The sequence below is a fragment of the Aegilops tauschii genome, chromosome 7 (assembly GCF_002575655.3).
Source record: "Aegilops tauschii subsp. strangulata cultivar AL8/78 chromosome 7, Aet v6.0, whole genome shotgun sequence".
Classification (NCBI taxonomy): Eukaryota; Viridiplantae; Streptophyta; class Magnoliopsida; order Poales; family Poaceae; genus Aegilops; species Aegilops tauschii.
This window is the reverse complement of record NC_053041.3, coordinates 176370468-176383367: the sequence shown is the minus strand read 5'-3', so window position 1 is coordinate 176383367 and position 12900 is coordinate 176370468. Positions and strand designations below refer to the sequence as shown.

The following is a 12900-nucleotide window of genomic DNA, read 5'->3' as shown; positions in this document are numbered from 1 at the left end:
GGCGGAAAGGTGCCAGTTGTTGGGGAGGTGGACGTCGCTCCACGGGACCGGCGTCCGTGTCTCCCAATAACGCCGGCACACGTCCACGCCCAGGTACTGTCGGTCGCGCTCGCCTGCGGCCCTAGGGGCGATGCTGAACGGGGCAGGCGCGGGGGCCCGATGCGGCAGCGAAGCGGCCTCCTCTTTCACAGAGCCGCGGCGGCGTCCCGAGGAGGAGCCGGCCTCGCAGTCGTGCTTCCCCTTGCGGCCGTAGTTCCAGAGCCCCATGGCTGCGAGGCGGCCAGCCGGCGAGTTCGAGGCTAGGGTTTGGTGCCGTCGGGTTTCGAGGAGGCCGCGGGGTGGAGCGGGAGTGTGGACGACGACCGGTCCACGGCTTCCCCATTTAAGAAGGACCGCGACCGTTCGCCTGGGCAGATGACAGGCGGGGCCGGCCGCGCGTGCGCATTGATGTTGGCAGGTGGGAGGTAGGTGGCCGCCTGCCACGCGGCCCCGATGCGGACGAGCGACGCGTCCGTTCGGTGTCCACCGCGACCCAAATCCGGCGCATGTTTGCGCTTGAAATGGGTCAGCCCGGACACAAGACGGACCAGATGGATCCGGGCCGTCGCGCGCTGTGCCGACCGGTTTGTCCCTTTTATCCCAAACGGACGGGGCCGAACAGGATGGGGTCGCGCGGTGGAGTTGGCCTTAAGCCCACAAGGCCCAACCCTTGTGATGACCTAGAAAGAGGAGCTCCGAGTCCTCCCTGGTGGGTGAGCCGTCACACACACAGGGTACTCACGCAGAGAACCAGAGAGAAGGCTCAAGGAGTCTCTGTAGGTACTCTCTCTCTCCCTCTCTCTCCCCGATTCTACACCCGCTGACCAAATATCGATCTTGGTCTCCTGCAGGCAGAGAGTTGCGAGGTGATACACGCAGGCCAGTAGGAAGGTATGTCGGCCTCTTGTGACTGTTTCTCTCAATCACAGCACAGCAATGAAAAGGTTGAATATGCAATAAAACTAGCGCTACCTAAGCAGAGTTAGGCACTCCACAACTCATATAATGTACAGAATTTGCACTTTGGTCTATCACAATTTACAAGCATCCTCACTCTCGAGTACACAGACTATAGCAGAACCTGCAGCCGACTGGCCGTTTCAAGTGGGTCCCCAACGGATGTGATTCCAGAGAAAAGGGCCCGGCAAACCGCGGATGACCGGCGGGCTCTGCATTATCAACCCTACGCAGACACAGACAGCGGCAATGGCGACCAAGGATAGCACCGCAGGCCTGTTCGACAAGAACCTGTTTGGGCAGGGCCGGTAGGCAATGTGCTGGAGCTGGACACATTGTCTGCACCCCGGTGGGCTTTTCTCGACATCAAATACGGTCTGTTCAGTTGATCTCGGCCGACCGTCATCTGTGTGCTTTTCGGCGATGCCAGTGGTGGTCATGGCAACGGACACATGGGCTGCAGGTAACCTGCTGTTGATTTTGTTCTCGACCATCTTGATGTAGGACGTGTGTCCTCTCCTCCGAGCGTAATCCTCTGGAGTGTACCCGGTAGCGTCGCGGGCATTCTTCCAGGTTTTGATCCCCAGCTGCCACATTTAGGCCGAATGAGTTCAGGATAGAAAATACTCCCTCCGTTCCAAAATAAGTGACTCAACTTTGTACTAACTTTAGTACAAAGTTAGTACAAACTTGAGTCACTTATTTTGGGACGGAGGGAGTAAAAGACAAGGAGAAAATGTTGCAAGCAGAAGCCACTCATTAACCATAGTTTCCATGTCTTTGATCCAACACCGATGTAGAACTCTGCTGTTACTACTCAACAAGGTTCTGATTTGCACACACACTTGGTATTTTGTTGTTATTGTTGTTGTTGTTGCAGTTGTTGAGAATTTATCAATTCAGGAAAAAAATAGCATGAGAGTTCGGTGCAAGTACCTGTTGGGGATCATCAGTTAGAGCATCCAAAACGGCAGCAGCATTAGTGATGGTAGCTGCAACATGGAGAGGTGTAATATCCGATGAACCAGTCATGTCAGGCGTGAACAAGAACCGAGCTGGTGTGGCCACGGCTCCACTGCCCACCGGTGCAGATTTCGTTGTGTATCTCAATAGGCAGGCAACCAAAGGCTTCGACCGCTTGTTGACAGCTGCGAATACTAAGCTCTCTCCCAGGACAAAATCAACTGGTGAGGCGACATCGATATTGCCCTGGAACAAGGTGTCCAGCAGCATCTTTACCACGCCGCACCATTCCTGATCAACCGCAAAGGACAGGAGCCACCTAAATCTTGCAGCAGAAAAGCCCACCGCATGATGTTGTTGCGGAGCCTTGGATGATGTAGCTCGTGTGTGGCTCCTTTGGAGAAGCCACCCTATTTCATGTAGAAACTTTAAGGCTTGGCTGCGAGAAGCCATCAGATCTTCTCTTCCTTCCAAGGCATCACCAAATGCAATTATATTCAGTTTTTCCTCCAACATTCTAATCTCACAACATATAGATTCTTCGGCGACAACAAAGGGGAAGCAAATGCTGCTCTGATCATAATCTTCAACCTGGAAAAGGAATCAAGAAATTACGTAATTTAAAAAGGGAAATGAGGATGCATAAAGAGAAACAACTGAAAGAACACCAAAGGGATAATTCACCTCTATGAACCCCCTTCCACTTGTACTAGGGAAGGAGCAAGAAAAGGTCAGACATTGAGGGCCTTGCTGAATCCTAGTATCAGCATGTAGTTTTTGTGTTGCTTCTTGGACTAAATATTTCCCACCAAATATACAGAGTAATCTGGAACGAATATCATCATTATATTCAGTCAAATAAAATCCAGGTCAGGTCAGTGCAGAGTGCAGACTGATGCGTGGTACTTACTTTGTGGTTGGTTGAGCTATGTTGAAGCCTCTCACTGAAAAGTTTGCCGTCGAATTATAGGCAGCCGCAATAGGAGTTACACACAGTATCTGATGCTTGTCACCTATTACAGGTCGCCAGGGAGACACTAACATAAGCCTGCCTGCAAAGAAAGGGAAACCACAAACACAGGAAGCTGTTGGTTGCGTATGTATATAAAAACAGAAAAAGAACAAGGATGTAAAGAGAGAAATGAGGCAAACAAACCATTGCAGCTTAATGTCAGGCGGTCCTGCACCCTAGCATACAGCCATCCTGTCTCCCAGAAACCATGAGTGGATATGCTAATGAGATTTTCTATCCAAGGAGCTGGATCGACATTAATCTTTAGAGAAAGTCAGAAAAAAGAAGAATAACAGTAAGTGAGGATTATGCTTCTCTATCCAAGATTCGTAGCTTAGGTTTTGCTATTTGAATTAGTAAGCAGTTTATTCACTGCTAACCATAGAGAAGAGATAAGCATGTTTAAAACACTAGTATTTGTATATAACGCGACGCTACCTTATCCCACATCCAGTTAGGAAGACGAAGGTAAATAGTTAGAATTACACAACCAGGCCTAATATAGCTCTCCATGTCACTTGGATAATGTGACAGCCAGTTTAGGATCTGCAAATAAAAACAAAAATTTGGTCCAAAAACTCGAGTAGATTTATCAAGAGAGGAACTATTCCCAATTTGCATATGGTAAATGACCTGTGCACGTAGATCAGCAGGAAAATCATTTGGCTGTTTACCAAAAAGCTTGAAGACAATTTTATCTGTTCGGCTCTGCAAATGTTTTGGGGCATCAGGGATACTGCAGCTAAGACACAATTAGTCAGCAGGAAAACCCAAGAGAATCAACCTAAATAATGTACCTCATCTTCCTCGACATAAGCATCATTCAGATCAAAATTCTGCGCACGTCTTTTCACAGGAGGCTCTTCTGGGGACACATGTCAAGTGGTGCACACATCATTTAATTTCAGAATGTGTACTTATTTGCCTTGTGCAACAGCAGCAGCAGTTAATCAAAGGGCTATTTACCTGCAGGAACTGGTGGTCCACTTTGATTCCCAACATAGTTACCAGCATTTGATGATGTTGCATCCTTTAGCATATCTTGACATGCCTGTGTGCCAGCAACAGCAGCAAGGTTCTTCAAAAGACTAACCAAGAGATTGGGACCATTGATTTGCTCAGATGAGCTAGCAGCTGCGACGACATAACACTGAGGTTATATGAGCATGGATCGGTCGCATATGAACCAATAAAATCAATGTATAACACTGAACCGCACATACGATCCGAGAAACTTACAATCTTGTCCAGCGAGTTGTCTCAACAAGAGGAGCAAGGTGTTGGTTAAGGACTGATTTTCACCCAAGGAATTCACAGCCTCGGCTGGGGCTTTCCTCCTCCTTCTATTATGTGTTGCCAGACGCGAGCGGCAGCTCTTCTTCCCTTCATCAAATTCTTGAACAAGATGAAACCTAGAAACAAAATGTCAAATGATTCCCTTTTAAACCATAAAAAGCTTAGACATGAAGAAATTAATTGCTGGCTAACCTGCTGCACTGCTGGCAAAACCGATGCTCTATGTTTTTGATACGAACAAGAGTCGACTTGGTGTGCGGCTCACACACCTTGTGCCTCCTATGGTAGTCCCTATCGTCGCTGAGATCTGCGTGGCAGCCGTCGACTTGGCAAGATGGAGCAGAGCTGGAAGATGCACCTGCTGTTGCACTGGCAGGTCCCTCTTCTTCGCCGATCTGTCCTCTCCAAACAGCATTTCTTTCATTATGAATCGCAGTGTTGCTGCACTCCTCGGGGTTATCCACCGTGGTGACTCTCCTCCTCCTCCTCCTCCTGCTCTTGTCAGCAGCAGCACCGAAACTGCACCCCTCCTCGGCTCGCCCAAGCTCCCTGCTGCCGCACCCCGACGGAGCGTCCGCGTTTGGCGACGGCGTGGCCAGGAAGAGGTTGCCGTCCCATCTCCAGTCGTTCAAATCCCACTCGTGGCCCTTCTTCTTCTTGTTCTTGAGCCCACCAGACATTCTCCCCCAAACCCCCCTCCCCCCTGCTCTGTTCTAGGCACGAACAGCCAAAGATCTCGAAATTGAACTAAATTCCCCAACTATGCGTCAGCGCTGCCGGGTTAATCATACACAAGCCACCATGCGCAACCGGACTATCTTGCTATTCTTGGGACCGAATCTTGAGCTGAGAAAAATCAATCAAGAGTCACCCTGGGTAGGCGAAGAGTGAGGATTGGCGGAACCTGGGGCGAAGTATCCTGGGTAGGCAGGACCTCCCCCTGTGCCGGGACATTCGCATCGGGGGATGCCTCTTTTTGTTCCGCCTTAACTGGCGCTTGGCAGCTTCGTCTCGGCTCGGGAGTCGGACAGTGACACCACGCCATTTGAGCCTTGGAAGAGCAGGACACTCCTTTGTCTTTCATTCGAGGGTTGGAGGCGGGCCGGCAGGACGGCTGCCCGTGATGCTTAGGCTGAGCCCGTGCGCTCCTTGTGCCGACGCCGGTCTGGGCCAAAGCACGCCCTCGGCCGGCGGCGCCTTGTGCCACTACGCCCTCCGCCTGCGCGCCCTATTCGGCGAAGGCAGGTACTAGGCGTCGGTCGACCGATCGGTCGCCTCCCACGCCACATGATCTGCTGTGTTTGACCGTCCGATCACTCTTTTTCCCCGACAAAAGAAACACCTCGTACCAGCGAGACCCGTCTCCCATCTACCTAGGGCTGGGCACTTTCAAACCGAAGACCGAAACCAAACCAAGTCGTTTTAACTGAAATATAGGCTAAATCGGATTCTGGCTATTTGGTTGCTTAAAGCTACTCCCTCCGTTCCAAATTAGTTGACTTAAATTTATCTAAATACGGATGTATCTATACTTGTTTAGTGTCTAGATACATCGGTGTCTAGATAAATATGGGTCAAGTAATTTGGAACGGAGGGAGTAGACACTAGCGAACCAACCTGTGGTTGGATGGTTAGAGGAATTGTGGTATCCTCAGCCCATCACGGTTTAAGTTCTGGTGCTCGTATTTATTCCTGAATTTATTTCAGGATTTTCAGCGATGTGCATTCAGTGCGAGAAGTCGTTCCCGTCGAAGCGCTTGCGTCTGTACTGTGGTAAAAATAAGCTAGACACTATTTGGTGTTTAATTGTAATCAGTTTTCAGTCAAGAGAACCAAATACTAACCGAACTATGAGTCCGTCTGGCGCAAGCACACGTTGGCAATCAACTTGTATAAATCGCAACATATCCGCTAGGATAAGACGGTGCAAGGCGCTTTCCGGGAGGCAGCAAGGAACTTCCCTGACATAACCGCGTGGGCATCGGAATCCGATGACATTGTTGTGGCATTCGCCGGCAAGGAACTTTCCTGACAACACTCACCTCGGTTGACGCCGACGAGGAGGCAATCAACCATGCCGAGGTCTTGCCGCGCACCAAAGCCCCTACAACATGTTTGGTTCGGGGGAATTAGAGATGGGGAATGGGAGTCGAAGGGTAAGGAGATTAAAAGTCCACTGTTGATTAGAGGGAATGGAAGTTTAAGTGGGAAAGGGACTAGGAGTTGAGGAAGCCAATTCCCACCGATTTCTTTCTAGGGGTACCCTGTTAATTCATGAGCAGAGCTCTATCCCACGCTAATTTCCATCATATGCCAAACAAGGGAATGGGAGAAAATCTATTTCCCATGCCTAATCCCTTCATAAACACCCTTGTGCAAACTCCTATTCCTCTACCTGAGTGTTACCAAACAGGCTGTTAGGGCTCTTGCTCCAGCCCTGGATCCCATTGGTACATGATCCTTTTACTCAATTATGCAATGAAACTCACATCTTCGCTTCGGTGATTTTGAAGAATGTTCATCTAGCCAAGTCTTATATGAACTCTGTTAGTCTTTGTGTAATATTATTATTTTTGAACACGGTGCAATTGTAGTCGCTCACATACACGAGCATACACTCACTCCAATGAATGCACATATGCACACCTTACCCTTACGAGCACCTCCGAGAGACTGAGCCAACATAGCATCTTCAGATTTACGAAGTCACCACAGACGCCTCGTATTTGACGGAAACGTCTCCTCCCACTGAACGAACATCGCTGGAAAAGCCTGAAATAAATCCGAGAAAATATGAGTACCAATGTCGAGTCTAGGAGTTGAACCCTTGTGGGCTGGGATACCACTGTCCTCCTAACTATCCAATTATAGACTGGTTCACGTAATATTATTACTTTATCAATGAAGATAAAATTTTCCCATCTTGTGCAATGCATGCATCTAGGATTACTAGATATTGTTTTAGATTTCTCGTGAAGAATTTGATTTTTGGTCAGTTTTACAAAATGGTGCTATGGGTAGGCGAAAATGGAGATTTTTTAAGCAAGTAGTCTTCCAACCTTGGAAAAGTCATGTGAGCTTTTTATGACAAGCTCATGTACCTAATAGGACACTGTGCCAAGTTTTACAAATTTTTGATAACTTCTATTTTTTTTTTATACTAGAGAAGTTGGATAAAATGCTATTACAATTATTGCATAGCAAAAGGTGATTTAATTTCACATTTTTATTATATATCTTAAACCAAGGTGTAGACAAATTTTCAAGTGGATAAGTGCTCAAATGGCCACTTAAAAATGGTTTGTGGATATTTGCATGGGATTGTATAGCAGATAGTCCACTTGGTGAACAATCATTATTTCTGTTACTTGTATTCTTCTCATAATTTTATCATAATCTATTGTACCAATATTAGACTACCGGCCAATATTTAGTATTTTGTGACAATAATTAGATATTCTTCCATTTCCCCCTCTTAAATAGCAAGAGAAAATTTTGAATTGAAATTATTACATCATAAAATATTATTTTAATTCATATATGTTATTATATATCTTAAACCAAAGTGTGGGAAAACTTTCTTGTGAAAAAATGTGTAAATGGTCACTAAAATTAGTTTGAGTGGTACAAAGTTAGGGATTTGGAGTGAATGTTTATGAAACTTGAACTGTGATAGTCCATTTTGTAACAACCTTGTATTTCAATTTTGGTCTATTGTCCCGAAATTTTTATGAAAAGATCATGCATCAATATTAGGACTCCACGCAGTTTTAGTATTTTGAAAAAAAATGGCATTTAAAAAAAACATGCGAAAACTCCATTTAATTCATTTCCTCAAAACAACTGAATATTGTAGAATTCCCATGTACATGATCTAAACTTGTATATGTGTACCTCTATGTAGTTTTTGTACATTTTTTAATCCTATGTCTCATACTCCTATAGTTCAAAATGAAATTGATTTCAGTAAATGGGCAAAAAATCAGTTAAACTGGAGTCAATGACATGTGGAGCATCCTTTCTTCTACCTCGTGAGCAAACTCCGCCACCAAGGTGTGTCGGATCATCTCACTTGAATTTTATTACTATGGGGTGCTCACACGTTGGACCGCAACCTGATGGCGCACATGTCAACCACAAGAAGTTATATACCTTTAGTCTGTGCGGAGGGAAATTTCAGTCGTTTCCTTCCTTTTCTACCCCCTTTCCTGCCAATGGTGCGGCCGAGGTTTCCATGGATAAGATATGTCGCGCTAGGGTGGGAAGCATGCTCAGGTGTGCCTTAACGTGGAGAGAGTTACAAATAAATGTCTCCCTGACATGTTGCACACTGTGCGCTATAAGGTCGTGATCAGATTTCACCACACCGGTGAACACGGGAAGTGGAGAATGAAGAAGAAGGAGGCTTGCGACAACAATCTAGAAAGGCATGGGTACTTCTCGATAAGTGCCATTGCCGCTTGCTACTACTTAAGGTGATGATCAACACTTATTTCTTTTTTTTCATCATATGAGGTGTGGGGAGGGGATACCAGAAGACTGTTGGGAGAGGTTGGTGGATATGTGGTGCACCCCTGAGTGACGGGAGTAGAACATGAAGAAAAGGGATGAGAGACTGTTTATGCAAGGCCAGACACATGTTCAAAGCTGTGGAGAGATAAATTGCAATACAATGATGATGTATTGATGGGTGCTGGTGCACGTATATATATTACAAGGGAATGCCTCTATCTCAACTATACAAGACTAGGAGGTGGGCCACAACTCTAATACACGTGCAATACAAAATATATACTCAACACCCCCCGCAGTTGAAGCGTCACTGGAGACACAGAGACTGGACCGAAACTCCTCGAAGACGGGAGTAGGCAATCCCTTAGTCATCACATCAGCAAACTGTTGCGTCGTCGGCACATGGAGAACCCGAACACGGCCAAGGGCAACCTGCTCGCGCACGAAGTGAATATCGAGCTCAATATGCTTCGTTCGTCGCTGGTGCACCGGGTTGGCGGAGAGGTATACCGCGCTGACGTTATCGCAGTAGACAAGAGTGGCCTTGTGAACATCACAAAGCAACTCCTGGAGCAGCTGACGTATCCAAGAGCACTCGGCCACGGCATTAGCCACGGCGCGATACTCTGCCTCAGCGCTGGAGCGGGAGACCGTGGGCTGATGCTTCGATGACCAAGAGATCAACGAGGGCCCAAGGTAGACGCAGTAGCCTGACGTAGAGCGTCGCGTGTCGGGGCAGCCAGTCCAGTCAGCATCCGAGTAGGCCACGAGGTCGGTGGAGGCGGAGGCCGTCAGGGTGAGTCCCAAGGACATGGTGCCGCGTATGTAACGGAGAATACGCTTCACCAGAGTCCAGTGAGAGTCACGCGGGGCGTACTGCAGGTCGGGGCGACTCAGCGTCAAGTACTGTAAAGCACCAACGATAGAGCGATAAAACGCTCCATCGGACGCGAGAGACCCCTCCAAGGCAGAGACCTTCGCCTTCGTGTCGACAGGGGTGGGTGCCGGCTTGCAATTAAGCATACCGGCACGCTCAAGGAGCTCGTGGGCGTACTTCTGCTGATGCAGAAAGAAACCGTCAGCCCGGCGGATCACCTCGATGCCGAGAAAGTAGTGCAGGGCCCCCATGTCCTTGAGGGCGAACTCATCACGAAGACGAGCAGTCAGCCGCTGAAGGAGATCGGGGGCGGATGCCGTGAGGATGATGTCGTCGACGTAGAGCAGCAGATATGCAGTGTCAGCTCCCTGATGATACACAAAGAGTGAGGCATCGGAGCGAGTGGACCGAAAGCCCAGAGACTGCAGGAAGGCTGCGATACGCTGGTACCAAGCCCGAGGCGCCTGCTTAAACCCGTAAAGAGAGCGGGAAGCAAGCACATGAAGTCGGGGTGCTCGGCGTCGACGAAACCAGTAGGCTGCTCACAGAACACCTGCTCGGCAAGATGACCGTGCAAGAAGGCGTTGGAAACGCCCAACTGATGCATAGGCCAGGCGTGCGAGACGACCAGCTGAAGGACGGCGCGCATCGTGCCCGGTTTCACAACCGGGGCGAAGGTGTTGGTGAAGTCCACGCCCGCGCGCTGTCGAAAACCACGAACCACCCATCGAGCCTTGTAGCGCTCGAGAGAACCGTCCGGGCGAGTCTTGTGGCGAAACACCCACTTGCCAGAGATGATGTTGGCACGGAGGGGGCGCGGAACAAGCTGCCACGTGCGGTTGCGCTGAAGGGCGTCGAACTCCTCCTACATCGCAGCCAGCCAATGGGGATCCCGAAGGGCGGCACGAGCGGAGGTGGGAATGGGCGATGGCGTCGCCTCGAGGCAGCGCACGCATACTCGTCGGAGGAGTAGCGTGTGCTCGGCCGATGCACGCCTGCACGGGCACGGGTGATCAGGCCAGCGAGGGCGGTGGGTGCCGCGGCGGCGGGGGCCACAGCCATAACAGGGGCGCCCGCGGCGGCTGGGGCGGGGCTCGCGGCGTCAGAGGCGGGGGCCGCGGCGTCAGGGGCCCCGAGCCAGCCGCGGAGGAGGCGACGGGCGAGGTCGAGGTCGAGCCCGTCGCAGGAGTAGCGGCGCCGACGGGGGTGGCGGGTGGGGTGCCCGCTGGCTCGACCTCGGGCGAGGGAGCCGGGGGCCCGGTCGGACTCAACCTCAGGTGAGGGAGTCGAGAACCCAGGAGAGGGCGGCAGAAGGCGCCGTCCGGGGGGGGCCGGGGGGTGCCGCCGCGCATCGCCCCAAGTAGGGGGCGCGGGGGCCGGAGCCGAAGGAGCCGCGGCCGGAGGAACCTGAAAAAAAGGGAACACCGTCTCGACGAAGTACACGTGCCTCGAGGTGTACACACGATGAGTGACAGGATCATAGCATCGGTAACCTTTAGTGTTGGGAGGGTAGCCAAGAAAGATGCATGGGACGGAGCGGGATGCAAGCTTGTGTGGCGTGGTGGACGCGGTGCTAGGATAACAGAGACACCCAAATATGCGAAGACCATCGTAGGATGGTGGTGTACCGAAAAGAAGGTGGTGAGGGGCGTAGTTCCACCGGGTACGACATGGACGAATGTTAACTAAGAGAGAGGCAGTGGCGAGGGCATCGGGCCAGAACCGAGCGGGCACGTTAGCGTGAAAGAGTAACGTACGAAAGCAGTCATTAAGAGTGCGGAGAATGCGCTCGGCGCGGCCGTTCTGCTGTGAAGTGTAGGGGCAAGTCAGACGGAAGGTGGTGTCGTGAGAGGCGAGAAGTGAGCGAAGAGCGACATTGTCAAACTCTTTTCCGTTATCAGTTTGGAGTGCAAGTATGGGGCGACCGAACTGAGTGGTGACGTAGGAACAAAAGGTGGTGAGTGTGGCTAAAGCATCGGATTTACGACAAAGAGGAAAAGTCCACACATAATGAGAATAATCATCTAAAATCACCAAATAGTGTAGATAGCCCGTGTTACTTGCAACGGGAGACGTCCAGACATCACTATGAATCAACTAAAACGGAAAAGCGGAAACTGAAGTAGACGCACTAAAGGGAAGACGCACGTGCTTGCCCAAACGACAAGCCTCACAAGTATGCTCGTCGAGCTTATTACATGAGAAAGAAAAACTCCTAAGAATCTGACGCAAAACGACGGGGTTGGGGTGGCCCAAGCGAGCATGCCAAAGGTCGACGCCGGCGGAGAGAGCGACGGGTGTGGAAGTGGAGGCGCCGGCGTGCATGGGATAGAGCTCGTCAGGGCTATCACATCGGTGAAGCACCATCCGGGTACGGGCGTCCTTCACAGAAAAACCAACACCGTCAAATTCAACAGTAAGAGGATTCTTACGAGTAAGACGACGAACAGAGACTAAGCTAGTGACTAAGTCAGGTGAAACAAGAACGTTAGACATAGTGATAGGTGTGGAACCAGAAGGAAAACTAGTGCTACCGACATGGGTGATGGGTAAAGAGGAACCGTTACCAACGGTGATGCGAGTGGGAGTGTGAACGGGAGTGGAGGAGGAAAGGTTACCGGGATGAGCTGTCATGTGCGCAGTAGCACCCGAGTCCATGTACCAGTCGCCTCCACCGCCATAGTTGCTCGGCGACGGCGCCGAGTGTAGGGTGGCCAGGAGGGCTGGGTCCCATGGTGCAGGTGCCGACGGTGGTAGCTGACCTCCATAGGACGGCACCTGGGCGGGCGCGCCGTAGCCACCGAGGGGTGGTGGCGCGAGCGGGGCACCGTAGGGCTGGTAGGGGGCGCCGACGAACGCCTGGTGGCCCGCTGGACGAGGGCCAAGGAGACCCGGTGCAGGAGCCCGCGGGACGGGCATATGATAGGCGTGGACGACGCCCGTCCACGGATTCTGCCCGGTGGCCCACGGCGGGGGCGGCTGCTGGAAGCGGGGCGCCCCCCGCACCTGGCGCCTGCTGCTGCTGCGGCTGCTGCTGACGGCGGCCTCCGCCACCCCGCCACTTGCGCCGGCCCCCGCCACCATGCGGCTACTGGGGAGGCGCGGGCGGCAGCAGGTAGTAGCCGGCGGGCGTGGGTGGCGCGGGCGGACGAGGGCGGCCGGAGGAGCAGGGCCGCCGCGGGTGGTACCGGCGGCGAGGGCGGTGTGCTGGACCCGCTGCTTCAGCTTCGTCATCCGGCGCTCC

General features: G+C 51.2%; 1 protein-coding gene across 3 annotated transcripts; it reads right to left on the bottom strand.

Annotated features, from left to right (window-relative positions):
• Window positions 1-972: 972 nt before the first annotated feature.
• On the bottom strand, window positions 973-5574 carry LOC109746252 (squamosa promoter-binding-like protein 1). 3 transcript variants are annotated; one of them, XM_020305372.4, is made up of 11 exons: window positions 4460-5574; window positions 4211-4383; window positions 3938-4105; window positions 3769-3836; window positions 3605-3679; window positions 3410-3517; window positions 3116-3233; window positions 2870-3011; window positions 2644-2785; window positions 1933-2550; window positions 973-1583 (listed from the first exon to the last, which is right to left on the bottom strand). In XM_020305372.4, the coding sequence occupies exons 1-11, from the start codon at window positions 4945-4947 to the stop codon at window positions 1140-1142; spliced, it is 2544 nt and encodes an 847-aa protein (XP_020160961.1). In that variant the 5' UTR covers window positions 4948-5574; the 3' UTR covers window positions 973-1139. The 3 variants fall into 3 exon arrangements, with proteins under 3 accessions (XP_020160961.1, XP_020160962.1, XP_073361889.1); XM_020305373.4 differs by having other exon boundaries at window positions 3769-3833; window positions 4460-5536; XM_073505788.1 differs by having other exon boundaries at window positions 3410-3679; window positions 4460-5570.
• Between the last annotated feature and the right edge of the window lie 7326 nt (window positions 5575-12900).